This window comes from Psammomys obesus, unplaced genomic scaffold (assembly GCF_907164565.1).
Source record: "Psammomys obesus unplaced genomic scaffold, mPsaObe1.curated_primary_1811, whole genome shotgun sequence".
NCBI lineage: Eukaryota > Metazoa > Chordata > Mammalia > Rodentia > Muridae > Psammomys > Psammomys obesus.
The window spans coordinates 16,527,655-16,545,756 of record NW_026596131.1 but is presented as its reverse complement, the minus strand read 5'-3'; the positions used below and the strand labels follow the sequence as shown (position 1 = coordinate 16,545,756).

Genomic DNA, 18,102 nt, shown 5'->3' with positions numbered 1-18,102 from the left:
TGTGTGTGTGTGTGTGTGTGTGTGTGTGTGTGTGTGTGTGTGTGTGTTGTGTCTTGGACAGTGTAAAATGCATAATCCACAGGGGTTCCAGAAGATCAAAACAGGGCTAGAAACATGTCACCTAGTGAGTGTAGAGGGCTTCGTAGCTTTTCAGATCTCACAAAAACAACAACGAACAAACAAAAGCTCCTTAAAAGTTATAAAAGGGACTGGAAAGATGGCTCAGCAGTTAAGAGCACTGGCAGCTCTTCCAGGGGCCCAGGGTTTGGTTCCCAGCACCCACAAAATGGCTCACCATCAGGTGATCCACCACCATATTCTGTCCCCCTTGGGCACCAGTTGAACATTGGCATACGTGTAGGCAAAACACCCATTTACAAGACATAATATTTAAAAGAAAAATTAGCTTTAAAAAGCAAATCAGAGATTAGAAAAAGAAACCAAGCAAACATGTTTGGGCCCATCTCAAGATGGCAACTTAACTTCACAATATTGTCCTTGTAGTACTGGTTTCAAAGACAATAAAGATAGAACATTGAGAAGGACATTGATTTTTTTTTTCCTCCACAGTGTCAAAGAGCCACTGAGTCCAAACAATGTATGCCAAAGTCAGAGTCCCTGAAAGGCCATCATGTGAAGCTGTATAGGTGAAGACTAGAATGTAGTTGCTACCCCAAGATATTGGAGATGTCAAAACTGATACATCAGGGAGAACTGCATCCAGGGAATGGAATCAGCCCAACAGAGACAGACTGCAGGCAACACAGCTGGACTGGATGAGGCATCTAAGCCAGTTGAAACTGAAGTTTCAGATATGAGACACAGAGCTACAAAAGCTTGTATTTACCCTGTTGGTTTAAGTCTTAATTTCCTCTAATATATCCACACTATGCACCCATGCCTCCTGTTTTGTATATTTGGTCCCATTTTATAAGGGAAATAATTTCTTTTCTTTTTTTTTTCTTGTATGAAAGAGGCTTATTGAATGGATGTGGGGGGAGAGAGAGAGAGAGAGAGAGAGAGAGATATGGTGGGGGAGGGGCACCAACAGAGAGAAGGGAGAGAACAGGAGAGGGGGGAGAACAAGGGCCAGAGAGTAAGATGGGGGAAGAGTGGCAGACCAGTCACCATATACCTGGCCCAGATGACATCAGGACCTTAAATGTCCCTAAGGGAAAGCCAGTTGAATTGCCTGCACACCATAACATTCCTCCCTTTTTGTTTAATTTTTAAAAAATGAGGAGCTATGGAGAGTTGGAAAGGTAGGAATGAGGACATTGGACCATTTCTCATCTAAGGCAAGTTAAAATATATAAATGTAGGTTCATTGGAAGCAGCTCTTGGTCACTGGGGTAAGAGAAAGAGAAAAAAAGTAAGAACACCAAAATGTCCAGATTATATGGTGAGGAGAAGAAGCCTCTGCCCTGAAAGGTTTAGGGTGGAGGGTGAGATTTGCCAGCCATCCTCAGCACCAGATAGGGACTGAGGAATGCTGGGAGAACCTGGAGCTACTTGTCCTGGGCCTGAAGCACATCATTCCAGTCTTTTGTTAATAAATAAGTGAATAAAGAGTGAAGTTTCTCTTCTGGCTACTTCCTGCTGACACTGGGGCTGCTGTAAGGAGGTCAAAAGGCTGAAATGCTGGCCAAGTACAGGAAGAACAGGCTGTTTTGACATTGTCCATGGTCTGTGAGAACATTAGTAACTGGGAGGGAAAAGTACAGGTCTGGCCTGACATCTGTGAGGACAGACTGGAATATCTGTAGGTAGTTACTTTGGTGCTGTTGTGGATGTAGGAAACATTTGAGACTGGCAGGATACTAGAACATATATATAGGCAGAAAACAAAGTTAAATAGGTTATGGAGGCAAATTTTTTTTAGGCATGCATTTAAAACTTTTGGGAGAGCCAACAGAAGTGGAAGGTTTAGATCAAAGAAGAGAATTGAACATAAGAACATCCATTTACCTGAGGAAACCTCCATTTACCCAATCACTGACAGTAATTTAAAATATTTTTCTTTGGATATGTCATCTAAGAAAAAAAATTGAGGCCAAGTTTAGAAGCAGAAGCATGTAAGCCTAGAGGCCCTTAAAGTGGGTGCAAGGTGTAGGAATCTAAAATGATTTAGAAGGCCTCTCAGAGGAGACTCTGGGGGTATGGTGGAAGACAAGATTCCCATGTCTCTCAGACAAAGGGAACATTTACACTGACCATGGAAGGGAACTCACCAATCCACCGGTGTTGGATGTACGGCTCTAGAGATCAAGTAGCCAGAAAAGAGAATTCCCAAAACTGGGGGGGGGGGGGAATCCCACCTCTTGAGATAGACAATAAGTGCAGTACTTATCTGGAACCCATTTGACCTAAGAAGTGGATCTGGGTGGATTTCCTGCAGCTTACAAGAGTCCCACTTAAGTTTTACAGAGGAGATAACACTTTAGACATGTCAGCATTACCGTGTAATACGCACTGAAATACACATTGTAGAGAAGGCAGTAGACACACACCTTTGAGTTAACAGCATAAACACTCTCTAAGGTGAGCTCTGGAAAGGCAGAGGCTTCCGTGAAGTAAAAGGGGCAAAAGCTCACTTGATCTTGACCTTTAGTATGATTATATATCATGGAAGAGAGGCTTCTTTTTTATCTAGAAGACTGGATGTATGTAAGTCTAGCACAATGAGAAACAACTTTTAAGTTCATACTTAAAGTCAAACCAAAGGAGATTTAAAATCTTGAGCTTGGAACTATGATAGTGGATTGTATAGTGGAATGTCTTTATTAGAGTTAGATTAATAAATGAGAGCTTTAGTGATAAATGTCAAAGCTCTAGACAGTCAATACAACAGTAGCATAGCAACAGGAAGAAATATGAAACATTTTCATTAATTTAGGATACCTTATCTCAGACCTTCCAGCCTTTATACCTTACATTTATCAACCTTCAAACATCTTCTTAGACCCTCAAATATTTTATCAGAAGCTCAGACCTTACAGAAACTGTACATTTTTGAGAGGGCATTTTTGAAGCCTTAGTTTCTGCTGTTAAACTGGTCTTCAAACCCATCAGAGACATGATAAGGATAAATTACCACAGGAAGCATAATCCAAGCAGCCTACGTATTGATTAATATGACAGAGGCTTACCCATTATCTAGATGGCCTTCCCATTAGGCTCCTGTAGTGACAGTGGCTCTTATGGGCACAAGTTCTAGGACATTGCAGAAACAGTCTTCGGGCTTTGGGCCCAGCAAATCTGAGAGTCCTTTCCACGGAAGAGGAATTTAGGAGAATGACTAACCTTATTTTGTCTAGGCAAAATGGAGCAGTCAGCTCTCCAGGTATCATATTTGTCCACGGCTCAGTCAGCAAACCAGGTGGAGTCATCTGTCACTGTGCCCAAATCTTCCTGGAGGTCTTACAGTAGCCACTAGAAGCTGGGGTCTCTGTCACATTAAGCCTTTTTATTAAGCATCTAAATGTACTATTTTACAGATTTCTGACAGATTTGAGGACCATGATCTATTAAGTATAGCTGAGGCAAACAAACTTTGATTGTATAATTTCCCATCCTAGGCTTAACCTTGAGAACATAAAACAAGAGGCTAGGTAAAGCTTAATTAGGTTTCTTTTCAGCATGACTAAATAAATTTTTGAACTAGTATCAAAGCAAAACTTTCAATCATAGTTACAGTTCATAGACTGGCAATCCTGTTGGGCCTATCACACTGCATGAGTTATGAGTTTTAGAACCAATAATATAGTAGAACAGTATAAATAGTTTTAAATTTTTACTGGAACTTATTATACCAAATCTATTAGCCAGAAAGCCTAATGGTACATTCAGATCACACGCAGCTTGTAGCAAGAAAAATAGCAAGTATTTATTAATTGAGGAATTGATAGAGACATAGGCAGTTAGACATACATTTTAAATTATTTTAATTGAATAGACCTTTATTTTAGCATCTTTATGAAATTTTAGCATCATATAAAAATTATGAGGGATCTAAGATGGTGGAGCCAAGAGGACACTGTGTCTGATGAACAGAACAGCAGTGACAGCACAATGACTGAACTTTGGGCTCTAAAACACCAGTCATTGTATTTCCCAGGTGAGAGGAAACCCCACGGTGTGGGAATCAGTTGGGTTCAGGTCCCCCAGCTAAACCTGGGAAAAGTTCCTGGGTCCTGGCAGGTGCTCAGTCGCCAGCCCAGAGCCACACACCTGTGTGTTCTGATCACCATCCCAGACTGAACTGTGGGCCCCACAACACCAGATATTAGGATTTCCAGTTGAGAGATAGCACCACAGTGAAGGAAGAAATCTGGACCAACCTCAGGTCACCCAGACAATCCCTGGAAAAGGTTCCGGGGCCTGGTGGGCACTCAGCCACCAGTCCAGAGACCTGCTGTTGCTGTGCACACAATTCATGGTCCCAGACAAAACTGTGGGCCCTAGGGCACCAGAGACTGTTTCTCTGTTGGGAGGAAACTCAATTGCTGGCATAATGTTCTTTTGAAATGTATATACCTTACCCTTGTTTATTCAGATGCTGATCTCCCCCCCCCCCCCCGTTTCAATCCGGATATTGCATTGTGATACTTATTCTAAGCATCCTGTTTCAACTTTGTGTAAACAGGCCAAAATAAAACAACTAGACAAAATGTTGAGCTGGGAAGAGGCAGAGGACAGGAAAGAGGGGAGGAGCCAGAGGGCAGGAAAATGAATGGGAGGAGAAAGGGCAAGAGGAGAGCTAGGAGAAGAGAGCTGGAGGAGAGATCTTAGAGGACGTGGAGCATGAACCAGAACTAAAATTTCACAAAAAGCAAGTATAATGGGTAAAATCTAAATGTTAGGAAACTATGAGAACTTGGAGGTTTAGGAGGGAGTAACTATTGCCCAGCATTGTGTTCTAGGTTAAATAAATAAACCAAGTCTCTGTGTGGTGATTTGGTTATACAGCTGTTTAGGATTAACAGCAGCTTTACTAAAAGATAAACAAACAGTAAATATTAAACATTACTTACAACACCCAATGGTGAGGGAAATATCAGGTTTGACCACAGGGCACTCACCTGAACCCCCACCACCAAAAAGATCTTGAGAAAAGTTCCTGTGTTTCTGCAGCCACCCAGTCACCAGTGTAGAGATACTCACCTGTGCCTGTGTGCTCTACTCAACATCCCAGACAGAACTGTGGACCCTGAACACCACAGACTGTGTCTCCCTGTCGGGAGGAAACCCCACGGTGGAGAAAAAATAAGGTCTGACCTCAGGATACCCAAATCTGGAAAAGGTTCTGGGCTCCTGAAGGCTCCGGGCTCTAACCTCCTGCCACGCCCATGAGTACTGAGCTCACCTGCCACTGATTACCACTTGGGTACTGGGGCACAGAGCCTCTACCTCAGAACTACAAAAGCCTAGGATCCATGGGATCAGCCCCAGACACTGTACCAAGGTGAAACCTGTCTCCCTAGCTAAACTGAGCAAACTGCAGGACTCCCTGCTTCCTCAGAGGGCTGCCCCCAGCAAACACAGTGTAAGAGAAGCAGAGCAGTCCACTAAATTCAGAGCAAGAAACCCAGTGGCAGGGCAGCTGTGTCCAGGACTTCTCCTGGTGAGAGGAGAGCCTCACTGACTACCAACAAACACAATTACCACACAGGTCCATACACCTGAGGTGAGCTGTGGCAATTCCTGAGAAGCACCGGCCATTTGGTGACCATACCCAAAAAGCTGAGGAGGCCTCCTTCAGGAACAACCATCTTCCTTGCCAAGGGGATTTTCCCCACCCCAGGATTCCAGGAGGTACCAGAAACTAACAGCCAGCACCTGAGACAGCCAGATGGATAGAGGGCAGTGTAAAAGCACAACCAACAAAAGCCAAAGGAATATGGCATCCTCAAAACCCAGTTATCCAGGGGCAAGCAGCCCTGGACACCCTATCATAAATGAAATCCAAGAAGATGACCTTATACCTATGCTTATGAAGAGGATAATTGAGGAAACAAATAAAATGCATAAAAAATTAGAATAAGATAAAGTCAAACAGATTATGGCCATCATAAGAAATAGAAGGAGATAAAGTAAAAAAGATTATGGCCACCCATAAAGAAATACAGAAAGATGCAGCCAAACAGTTTGTGGCTTTCAGAGAGGAAATGATTAAATCACTGAAAGAAATAAAAGAAACAAAGGACTGTTCAAACAAACAGCTGAAGGAACTAAAAGAAAAACAGGAAAATACAGTCAGACATGTGAAGGAAATCAACAAAATGGTTCAAGATCTAGAAATAAAATTGGAAAAATTAAAGAAAACACAGAGGAAATCATGTAGAGGAAGAACTTAGGGAAGAAAACAGGAACTACAGAGGTAAGCATAACCAACAGCCTACAAGAGATGGAAGAAAGAATCTCGGGTGTGGAAGATACAATGGAAGAAATTGATGTATCTGTCAAAGAAAACGTTAAATCTAAAAAAAATTCCTGACACAAACGATCCAAGAAATCCAAGACAACATGAAAAGACAAAACCTAAGAATAATAGGAATAGAGGAAAAAGAAGAGTCCCATCTCCAAGGCCCAGAAAATATTTTCAACAAAATCATTGAAGAAAATTTCCCCAACTTAAAGGAGATACCTATAAGCATACAAGAGGCCTACAGAACACCGAATAAATTAGACCAGAAAAGAAAATTCTCCCACCACATAATAATCAAAACAGTAAGTATACAGAACAAAGAAAAAATACTAAAAGCTGCAAGGGAAAAAGGTCAAGTAACATATAATGGCAAACCCATCAGAATCATACCTGACTTCTCAACAGAGACTATGAAAGCCAGAAGGGCCTGAACGGATTTCATACAGACCCTGAGAGAACACAGATGTCAGTCCAAGGTAATATACCCAGCAAAACTCTCAGTCCCCATAGACGGAGAAAATAAGATTTTCAACAACAAAAACATATTTCAACAATATGTACCCACAAATCCAGCATTACAGAAGACACGAGAAGGAAAAATACAACCCAAGAAAACTAACTGCTTTCAAGAAAACACAGGAAATAAATAATCTCACTACAGCAAAACAAAAATCCAAGCACACAAACACACTACCACAACCAAAATCAAAATCAAAGGATCTAACAGCCACTGGACATTAATCTCCCTCAACATCAATGGACTCAATTCTCCAATAAAAAGGCACAGACTAACAGAATGGATGTGTAAACAAGACCCAACAATCTGTTGCATACAAGAAACATATGTAAGTCACAAAGATAGACATTACCTGAGGGTAAAGGGCTGGAAGACGGTTTTCCAAGCAAATGGACCCAAGAAGCAAGCAGGAGTAGCCATTCTAATAGCTGATAAAATAGATTTCAGCAAAAATTAATCAAAAGACATGAGGAAGGACACTTCATGCTCATCAAGGGAAAATTCCACCAGGAAGACAATCACACTTCTTAAAATCTATGCCCCAAATACAAGGGCACCCATATTTGTAAAAGAAATATTAATAAAACTTAAACCACACATAGATCCCCACACATTAATAGTGGGAGACTTCAACACCCCACTCTCAACAAAGCACAGGTCAACAAAACAGAAATTAAACAAAGAAACAATGTCTCTAACAGAGGTCATTAATTAAATGGACCTATCAGACATCTATAGAACCTTTCACCCAAACACAAAAGAATTTACCTTCTTCTCAGCACCTCATGGAACCTTCTCCAAAATAGACCATATAGCTGGTCACAAATTGATCCTCAACAGATACAAGAAGATTGAAATAATCCCTTGTATCCTATCTGATCACCATGGACTAAAGCTGGACCTCAACAACAGAAATAGCAAAAAGCCTACACACACATGGAAACTGAACAACTCCCTACTCAATGACATCTGGGTCAGGGAAGAAATAAAGAAATTAAAGATTTCCTAGAATTCAATGAAAATGAAGGCACAACATACCCAAACTTATGGGACACAATGAAAGCAGTGCTAAGAGGAAAGTTCATAGCACTAAGTGAAATTCGAGAAGAAATTCAAAATATCTCATTCAAGCAACTTAATGGCTCACCTAAAAGCTCTAGAGAAAAAAGAAGCAGACATACCAAGGAGGAATAGACAGCTGAAAATAATCAAAGTCAGGGCTGAAATCAATCAATTAGAAACAAACAAAACAATTCAAAGAATCAATGAAACCAAGAGCTGGTTCTTTGAGAAAATCAACAAGATAGACAAACCCTTAGCCAAGCTAACAAAAAGGCAGAGAGACACCATCCAAATCAACAAAAACAGAAATGAAAAAGCAGATATAACGGCAGACACTGAGGAAAATCCAAACAATCATTAGGACTTAGTTCAAAAGTCTATATGCCACAAAATTTGAAACTCTAAATGAAATGGACAATTTTCTTGATCAATTCCACTTACGAAAGCTGAATCAAGACCAGGTAAATCAATTAAATAATCCTATACCCACTAAGGAAATAGAAACAGTCATCAAAAGTCTCCCATCCAAAAAAAAAAAAAAAAAGGCCAGGGCCAGATGGTTTCAGTGCAGAATTCTACCATACCTTCAAAGAGCTAACACCAATACTCTTCAAACTATTCCACGAAATAGAAACAGAAGGAACACTACCAAACTCATTCTATGAAGCCACAGTTCTCCTGGTACCTAAACCTCACAAAGACCCAACAAAGAAAGAGAATTTCAGGCCAATCTCCCTTATGAACATTGATGCAAAAATACTCAACAAAATACTTGCAAACTGAATACAAGAACACGTCAAAGATATCATCCACTATGACCAAGTAGGCTTCATCCCAGGCATTCAGGGGTGGTTCAATATATGGAAATCCATCAATGTGATCCACCATATTAAAACTGAAAGAAAAGAACCACATGATAATCTCCTTAGATGCTGAAAAAGCATTTGACAAAATCCAACATCCATTCATGTTTAAAGTATTGGCGAGATCATGGATACAAGGCACATACCTAAACATAGTAAAAGCAATATGCAGCAAGCCTATAGCCAACATCAAACTAAACGGAGAGAAACTTAAAGCAATCCCACTGAAATCACGGACAAGTCAAGTCTCTCCATATCTCTTCAACATACTCCTTGAAGTCCTTGCTAGAGCAATAAGACAATTAAAGGAGATGAAGGGGATACAAATTGAAAAGGAAGAAGTCGAAGTATCACTATTTGCAGATGACATGATAGTATACCTGAGTGGCCCCAGAAATTCTACCAGGGAACTCCTACAGCTGATAAATACCTTCACCAAAGTGGCTGGATACAAAATTAACTCAAATCAGTAGCTCTCCTGTATACAAAAGAAAAAAGGGCTGAGAAAGAAATTAAGGAAACAACACCCTTCACAATAGCCACAAAGGACATAAAGTACCTTGGTGTGACCCTAACCAAGCAAGTCAAAGACTTGTATGAAAAAAATTTCAAGTCTCTGAAGAAAAAATTGGAAGAAGATATCAGAAGATGGAAAGATCTCCCATGCTCATGGCTTGGCAGGATTAACATAGTAAAAATGGCCATCTTACCAAAAGCAATCTACAGATTCAATGCAACTCCCATCAAGTTACCAACACAATTCTTTAAAGACCTTGAAAGAAAAATTCTCAACTTCATATGGAATAACAAAAAACACAGAATCGCTAAAACAATCCTCTACAATACAAGATCTTCTGGAAGTATCTCCATCCCTGATCTCAAGCTGTACTATAGAGCAACAATACTAAAAATTGCATGGTACTGGCATGGAAACAGACTGGTGGATCAATGGAATCAAATAGAAGACCCTGAAATAAACCCACACACTTATGAACACCTGATTTTTGACAAAGATGCCAAAACCATACAATGGAAAAAAGACAGCATCTTCAACAAACAGTGTTGGTCTAACTGGATATCTACATGTAGAAAAATACAAATAGATAAATACTTATCACCCTGCACAAAACTAAAGTTCAAGTGGATCAAAGACCTCAATATAAAACCAAACACACTAAACCTGTTAGAAGAAAACGTGGGGAAGAGCCTTGAATTCATTGGCACAGGAGACAACTTCCTGAACAGAACACCAACAGCACAGGCTCTAAGATCAACAATCAATAATAAATGGGACCCTCATGAAACTGAAAAGCTCTGTAAAGCAAAGGACACTGTCACTGTCGTCAAAACAAAATGACTGCCTACAGATTGGGAAAGGATCTACACCAACCCTATATCTGACAGAGGGCTAATATCCAGTATATATAAAGAACTCAAGAAGTTAAACAGCAACAAGTCAAGTAATAAAAAAAAAAAATGGGGTACGAAGCTAAACAGACACTTCTCAATAGAGGAATATTGAATGTTCTTAGTCTTCAGGGAAATGCAAATCAAAACTACCCTGAGGTTTTCACCTTACACCCATCAGAATGGCTAAAATCAAAAATTCAAGTGACAACACATGCTGGAGAGGATGTGGAGAAAGGGGAACCCTCCTCCATTGCTGGTGGGAATGTAAACTAACACAACCACTTTGCAAATCAATCTGGCGCTTTTTCAGACAATTAAGAATAGTGCTTCCTCAAGATCCAGCTATACCACTCCTAGGCATAGATCCAAAAGACGCTCAAGTATACAACAAGGACATCTGCTCACCCATATTTGTAGCAGCTTTATTTGTAATAGCCAGAACCTGGAAACAACCCAGATGACCCTCAACTGAGGAACAGATACGGAAATTGTGGGACATCTACACAATGGAATATTACTCAGCAATAAAAAACAAGGAAATCATGAAATTTGCAGGTAAATGATGGGAACTGGAAAAGATCATTCTGAGTGAGTTATCCCAGGAGAAAGACACACAGGGTATATACTCACTCATAAGTGGATATTAGACATATAATAAAGGATAAACATACTAAAATCTGTATACCTAAGGAAGCTAATCAAGAAGGAGGATTCTGGCTAAGATGTTCAAGCCCTATTCAGAAAGGCAAAGAGGATGGACATTGGAGGAGGGAGAAAACAGGGAACAGGACAGGAGCCTACCACAGAGGGCCTCTGAAAGTCTCTGTCCTGCAGGGTATCAAGGCACATGTTGAGACTCATAGTCAAACTTTGGGCAGAGTGCAGGGAATCTTACAAAAGAAGTGGGAGAGAGTAAGACCTGGAGAGGACAGGAGCTCCACAAGGACAGGGACAGATCCTAAAAGTCTGGGCACAGGGGTCTTTTCTAAAACTGATACTCCAGCCAAGGACCACTCATGGAGATGGCCTGGAACCCCTGCACAGAGGTAGCCCATGGCAGTTCAGTGTCCAAGTGGGCTCCATAGTAATGGGAACAGGGACTGCTTCTGACATGAACTGATTGGCCTGCTCTTTGATCACCTCCCCCTGAGTGGGGAGCAGCCTTACCAGGCCACAGAAGAAGACAATGCAGCCACTCCCGATGAGACCTGATAGCCTAGGGTCAGAGCAAAGGGGAAGAGGACCTCCCTTTTCAGTGGACTGGGAGAGGGACATGGGTGGGAGACAGGGAGGATGGGATTGGGAGGGGAGGAAGGAGGGAGGTACAAGGGGGATACAAAGTGAATAAACTGTAATTAATAAAAATAAAAATAATTTTAAAAAAGACCTGGAGGGGACAGGAGCTCCACAGGAGAGCAATAAACAGATCCTAAAAGTCTGGGCACAGAGGTCTTTTCTGAGACTGATACTCCAAACCAAGGACCACTCATGGAGATGGCCTGGAACCCCTGCACAGAGGTAGCCTATGGCAGTTCAGTGTTTAAGTGGTTTCCATACTAATGGGGACAGGGACTGACAGGAACTGATTGGCCTGCTCTTGATCACCTCCACCTGAGTGGGGAGCAGCCTTACCAGGCCACAGAGGAAGACAATGCAGCCACTCAGAGGAAGGGGAGGAGGACCTCCCTTATCAGTGGACATGGGTGAGGAAAAGGGAGAGAGGGTGGGTTTGGGAGAGGAGGAGGGAGGGAGCTACAGGGAAGATACAAAGTGAATAAACTATAATTAATAAAAATAAAAATAATAAAGAGGAAAAAATTATATTAAAAAATATCTCGAACATGTATATAGCATGTTGCAGAAATACAACTTTGAGTTTATATAAAAATCCATACCCATTTAAAATGAGACTTGTTTTTTTGTCTAAAAGGATGTAAACAGTTATTCATAATTAAAGAGCTTTAAGCCATCCCAAGGTTTACAGTTTAATTAAGATTTTTTTGTGTTTACAGTTTAATCAAGATTTTTTTGTTTTGTTTTTTTGTTTTATTTCTCAGGTGTTTGTTATAATAACAGAGATCTGACTGTCATGACTGGTAGGTTATGGTGATGAGAGAGCGTCACAGGTCATGTTGGAGTTTCTGTGTGTATATGCCGGTTGTGGTGATGCTTCTGATTAACTTCAAGGAGAGCTACTAAACTAGTATCACTACTTTTCCTAGCTGATTGTTTTTTAATTTTTTATTACAACTTATTCACTTTGTATTCCATCCCCTCCCAATCATGCCCTCTCTCCCTCTTCTCCTCCCATGCCCCTTCCCCAGTTGACTGATAGGAAAGGTCCTCCTCCCCTTCCCTCTAACCTGGGCCTATCAGGTCTCATGAGGAGTGTCTGCATTGTCTTCCTCTGTTGCCTGGTAATGCTGTTCCCCCTCTGAGGCGGGGGGAGGAGGAGGTGATCAAAGAGCCAGCCACTGAGTTCATGTCAGAGACAGTCCCTGTTCCCATTACTATGGAACCTATTTGGACTCTGAGCTGCCATGGGCAACATCTGTGCAGGAGTTCTAGCTTATCTCCATGAATGGTCCTTGGTTGGAGTACCAGTCTCAGAAAAGACCCCTGTGCCCAGATTTTTTTATTCTGTTGCCCTCCTTGTGGAGCTCCTGAACTCTCCAGGTCTATCTCCTCCTTTTTTTCCTAAGTTTCCCTGCACTCTGCCCAGAGTTTGGCTATGAGTCTAAGCATCTGCTTTGATACCTTTCTGGAAAGAGTCTTTCAATGCCCTCTGTGGCAGGCTTCTGTCCTGTTCCCTGTTTTCTCCCTCTTCTGATGTCCATCCCATTCTCCTTTCTGAGTGAGGGTTGAACATCTTAGCCAGGGCCTGTCTTCTTGCTTAGCTGAAACAATCCTCTCCAATCAAAGACCTTCTGGAGGTGTCTCCAGCCCTGATCTCAAGCTGTACTATAGAGAAACAGTAATAAAAACTCCATGGTACTGGCATAGAAACAGACTGGTAGATCAATGGGATCAAATGGAAAGATCCAGAGATAACTCACACAACTTATGGACTCCTGATTTTTTGACAGATTCTAAAACCACACAATAGGAAAAAGACAGCATCTTCAACAAATGGTGCTGGTGTAACTGGATGTCTACATGTAGAAAAATGAAAATAGAGCCATACTTATCACGCTGCACAAAACTAAAGTCCAAGTGGATCAAAGACCTCAACATAAAACCAGACACACTAAAGCTGTTAGGTTATTTTTAAGTAGAAAAAGAAGTGAGGGAATGGCGGCTTGGTGTTAAGCCCTGCAGACCTGCTGCAGAAGTGGGGAGGGAAAGATGGAGGGCACGCTTTTGGTCAGTGCGCCCAGTCCTGATGAGACCTGGTGGGCTAGCGTTGGATACAAGAGGAGGCGGACTTCCCCTCTCAGTGGGCTAGGGGAGGGGCACAAGGGGAGAAGTGGGAGGAGGGTGGAATTCAGAGGAGACGAGGACCCACTGCCAGGATACAAAGTGAGTAAATTCTAATAAATAATAATAATTAATAAAAAAATAATGCGGGAAGGGCGGGCAGCCATGAGCCAGGGCTCCACATGAAAAAAAAAGAGTATGGATTTAATACACACACCTTAAGGGTGCCTGAGGCGAAGGCAGGATGGTGGTCGGGAGTACCCCAACATCTGAGCCGACTGCCTTGTCCCCAGTGTGCGGAACACATGGCAGCAGAGGTGGTGGGCTGCTCTGAGCAGCTGTGTGCCCCGCCCCACCCCGTCTGAGCAGCGTGGGAAGCAGAGGGGGTAGCGGGCACCTGGAGACAGATGTGCAGCCTCAGCAGACAGGGGCAGGTCGTGAAAGGCCGGAGCAGAAGAAAGATTTGTTGTATCCAAGCGATTGGGGTCCCAGAGTGAAAATTATGGGATTGCCCATTGGTTTTCGGCACCAAATGTTAATATTTATAGCATTTATATGAAAATGCCATGCACACAACTGATCTTATATGAAAGAGGTTTATTGGATGGAGGGGGGAAGCATGGTTGTGGGAGCGGGCGCCCTGGCAGAGAGAAGGGAGAGAACAGGAGAGGGGGAGACAGCAAGGGCCAGAGTAAGAGAGTAAGAGCTGTTTTATTTTCTTAATATGAAATCACAGTTTAAAAAATTGCCTACTCTCAGAGAGGCAGACTTTTCAACAATGCTAGAAGCTAAAACTGAGGACTTCTCCGCGAGATCTCTAATTGTTAAGTGCGCAGGTCTTGGGCTACATGTGCAGTGGTGAGAAGGGGGGTCAGGCTGACTAGAACTGCATTTACAGGCACTTGTTGGCTACTGTGCGGGTGCTGGGAGCTGGGCCCAGGCCCTCTGCAAGAGCAGCCAGTGCTCTCAACTGCGGAGCCATTCATTCAGCCACTACTGTGGGGATGTTTAATGTTAGACTAAATGCATTTTGCATCATAAGATAGCCATGAGCCTATGGAGACCAGGGGCAGAAACTGTTAGTTTGAATGGGCTTATGTTCTTTTCCTCTACCCTTGGTATTGTTTAAGGAAGTTATGGACCCTTTAGAAGGTAGAGTCTTGCTACAGAAAGTACACTAGCTTGGAGGAGATACAGCCACATTTCATTTCCTGTTGTCTTTGTTTCCTGCATGTGCTCAGCCAGGATCCTGCTCCACATCCCTCAAGAAACAGAGGACAAAATGAGCCCTTTCTTCTCTAAGTTCCTTTAGTCATGGTTTCTATCACAGTGACAGGAAAGTAACTAATACACAACATTATAACTTATGGAATAAAGGCAAATATATGACAATAAATACGTACTTTAAAAGAGAAAAACTCAATAATTTGAAATCTGTAAAATTGGGAAAGAAAATAAAACCAAAGCTGACAGAAGTGTCAGCTTTGTTCTGCTTTCTATAACAAAGTGCCTTAGACTGAGTAACCTACAAAGAGCAGAAAGAAAAAGTCTAGAATAGGAAAATTCAGAGATAGAAAGTAAACTAAAGTTTGTCTGGGTTTCTGAGAAAGGGGTTAGAAGGTTACTGCATAATGAACAGAGAGTATTTGTTAATAGTGATGGAAAAGGGAAGCAGGTAGTTGGGATGGATAAAGAGTATGGCTATAATTAATATCACTAAATTGTTCACTTAAAATAAGATATTGTATGTGTTTTATCACAATGTATCTATTAAAAAGTAAGAAGTAAAAACTTAAGAGTTTTACCTGTAGCATGATACAACTGCAAAAAGTATGATTAAAACATATGCCAAATGGAACAGAGGAATGACAGTCTTGGAGGTTGCTTCAAATTCCAACTGTCTGGAGAGGGATGTAAAGTAGACCACCTACAACAACAACAACAAAACCATGCTCAGGAGATAGATTCATACCCCAGAGTCTGCTGGACGTGTCAGCTTCTTCACAATCTGCAGTGTGCCTTCCAATGTTTCCTTCAAAATGCAAAGTTTCCAGAATTAGGGAACCCACTGTATACTGAGCTACCATGGGCTACATCCTGGCAGGAGTTCTAGGTTATATCCATGCCTGGTCCTTGGTTGGAGTATCAGTCTCAGAAAAGACCCCTGTGTCCAGATATATGTGGTCCTTGTGGAGCTCCTGTCCTCTCCAGGTCATACTAACTTCCCCTTCTTTCATATGATTCCCTGCACTCTGCCCAAGGTTTGCTTATGAGTCTCAGCCTCTGCTTTGATACACTGTTAGGCAGAGTCTTTCAGGGGCCCTCTGCGGTAGGCTCCTGTCCTGTGGACTGTGGGTTCCCTAATTACGGGAACAAGTATTGTCTCTGACATGAACTCAATGGCTGGCTCTTTGACCTCCCCCACCCCACCCCCGCCCTGAGGGAGGAGCAGCCTTGCTAGGCTACAGAGGAGGACATTACAACCAGTCCAAAAGAGACCTGATAAACTAGAATCAGATGGAAGGGGAGGAGGACCTCCCTTATCGGTGGACTTACAGAGGGGCAGGGAGGAGAGGAGGGAGAGAGGGAGGGAGGGGAGGGTGGGGTTGGGAGGGAATGAGAGAGGGGATACAGCTGGGATATAAAGTGAATAAACTGTAATTAATATAAAAAAATAAAATTTAATTTAAAAAATAATGAAAGAAATTTTTAAAAATGCAAAGTTTAATCATCTCTCCGCCCTTTGGCTAAGATCAGGTGAAAAACCCTAACTATAAATCCAAACAAACCAAAACTGAGTTTTATGCACAACTGTGAAACCTTATCCTCGTTAACAACTGTGGAAATTAAATCTTACCAGATTGCGATGTTTTCATGTTTTAACTGCTTCAGTAGCATTCACTTTCCCTAGGGTTATACACTGGAATTGATGGTTCAGAGTTTATCGGGTAACACGCACCTCAACACTCAGCTAGGCGCCTTGTCTACAACTACCATGACAGAACTTGAAAGTTGTCTTTTTTCTTTTTAAGTTTTGTCTTTTAATTCTACTGGGAACAAAAAGGCTTTAGGGACAGGGACTCCTAGGAATAAGACGCGGCTCACTAAAGGAAACAATTTTTAAGTGACTTAATGATAACCAAACTCCACACCAAGTCGCCAGGTGTGAAAACCAGTTTCTGTACTAAAACAGACTTCCTGAGACAGGATTTGTGTGTAGACAGTGAGGCCAATGCTCACGGCTTCGTCCGCGCGACAAGAGGTTTGCGCCACTCGGTCTCCTCATCCCCCGCCCTTACAGGCCTCCCTTGCAAACCCTAATCTCCGGAATACCTCTATTTCTTCCAGAGCCAAGCGGCTCTTCACGTCGTTGAAGTGGTCAAGAAAGTGGGTCAGCCACGCCTTGCTGCGCTCGCTGTCCGTGGGGTCCTCGGTCTTGAGGTAGTACAGCAGCCTCATTGCTCGGGACGCCACGAGTCGCCTGCTCCTTCCCTCCGGCTGGCCCAGGACGTTTCCGCCAAAGAAGCCCGCCAGGTAGATGAGCTGGTCGGACAAGTTGTACATGGGGAAGGTGATGCCCCGCAGGTCCAGCGACGTGTCGAGCTGCCAGCTGTACAGCAGGGGGTTGGGCGGCACGCACAGCACCCTGTACCGGGCGCACACGTCCTGGTACAGGATCTGCGTTCCGTTCCCCTGGTCCACCGTCAGCGCCTGCACCGCTTCGTCCAGCTTGGTCACCTCCGCGAACACCTCCTGCTCCAGCAGGGAGTCTGTGAGGGACACCACCAAGATGGACGCGAAGTTGGCTTCGGAGCTGGTCCTGGAGGCGGAGAAGCGGAAGGTGTCGTTGGTGCTGAAGTGGCCCTGCACGAAGCGCCGCTCGGCCTTGGCGGGGCTGCCGATCGGCGTGTACTGCTCCTCCAGGTTCTCCTTCCCCTTCGGCAGGAAGATGAGGCCGGTGCCCAGCGCGGCCGTCAGCAGCACCGGCCCGAGCAGGAACAGCCAGGGGTGCATGCCCACCGCGCCGCCGAGGCGCAGGAAGCAGCGCGACAGCGGCGCCTCCAGGCAGTCGGTGTGGCAGCGGCGCGGCGGAGGCGCCTCCCGGCCCAGCGGCGGCAGGCGCTCCGACGGCCCCGCGAGCCACCGATGGCCGGGCTCCGCGGCCAGCGCCGCCTCCGCCCTGCCTTCCGACGGCGGCTCCCGCGCTTCCTCTCCGGGCGCCACCTTGGAGGAGATCATGTCACCCACAGCTGCTTTCACCCCAACGGTCCGGAATCCGGGGGCCGTTGGCTGCTCAGGTGCCCGGATGCTGGAGGCACGTGAGAGCACGCGTCCGGTGGGGAGCACGTGTCCCGGGCCGCCTTCCTGGTCCCCGGTCTGTTCCAAGGCTGGGCTTAGTACCATTC

At 43.5% G+C, this 18,102-nt stretch overlaps 1 protein-coding gene across 1 annotated transcript in view; it reads right to left on the bottom strand.

Moving 5' to 3' along the window:
• Nucleotides 1-18,100, bottom strand: part of LOC129665677 (patched domain-containing protein 3) — a 25,481-nt gene extending 7,381 nt beyond the window's left edge. The window contains exons 1-2 of the mRNA XM_055592484.1: nucleotides 17,030-18,100; nucleotides 15,502-15,623 (exon numbers count right to left, since the gene is read on the bottom strand). Of these exons, the coding sequence (XP_055448459.1) occupies nucleotides 15,502-15,623; nucleotides 17,030-18,100 (1,193 nt within the window). The remainder of the gene's footprint in view (nucleotides 1-15,501; nucleotides 15,624-17,029) is intronic.
• Nucleotides 18,101-18,102: the final 2 nt, after the last annotated feature.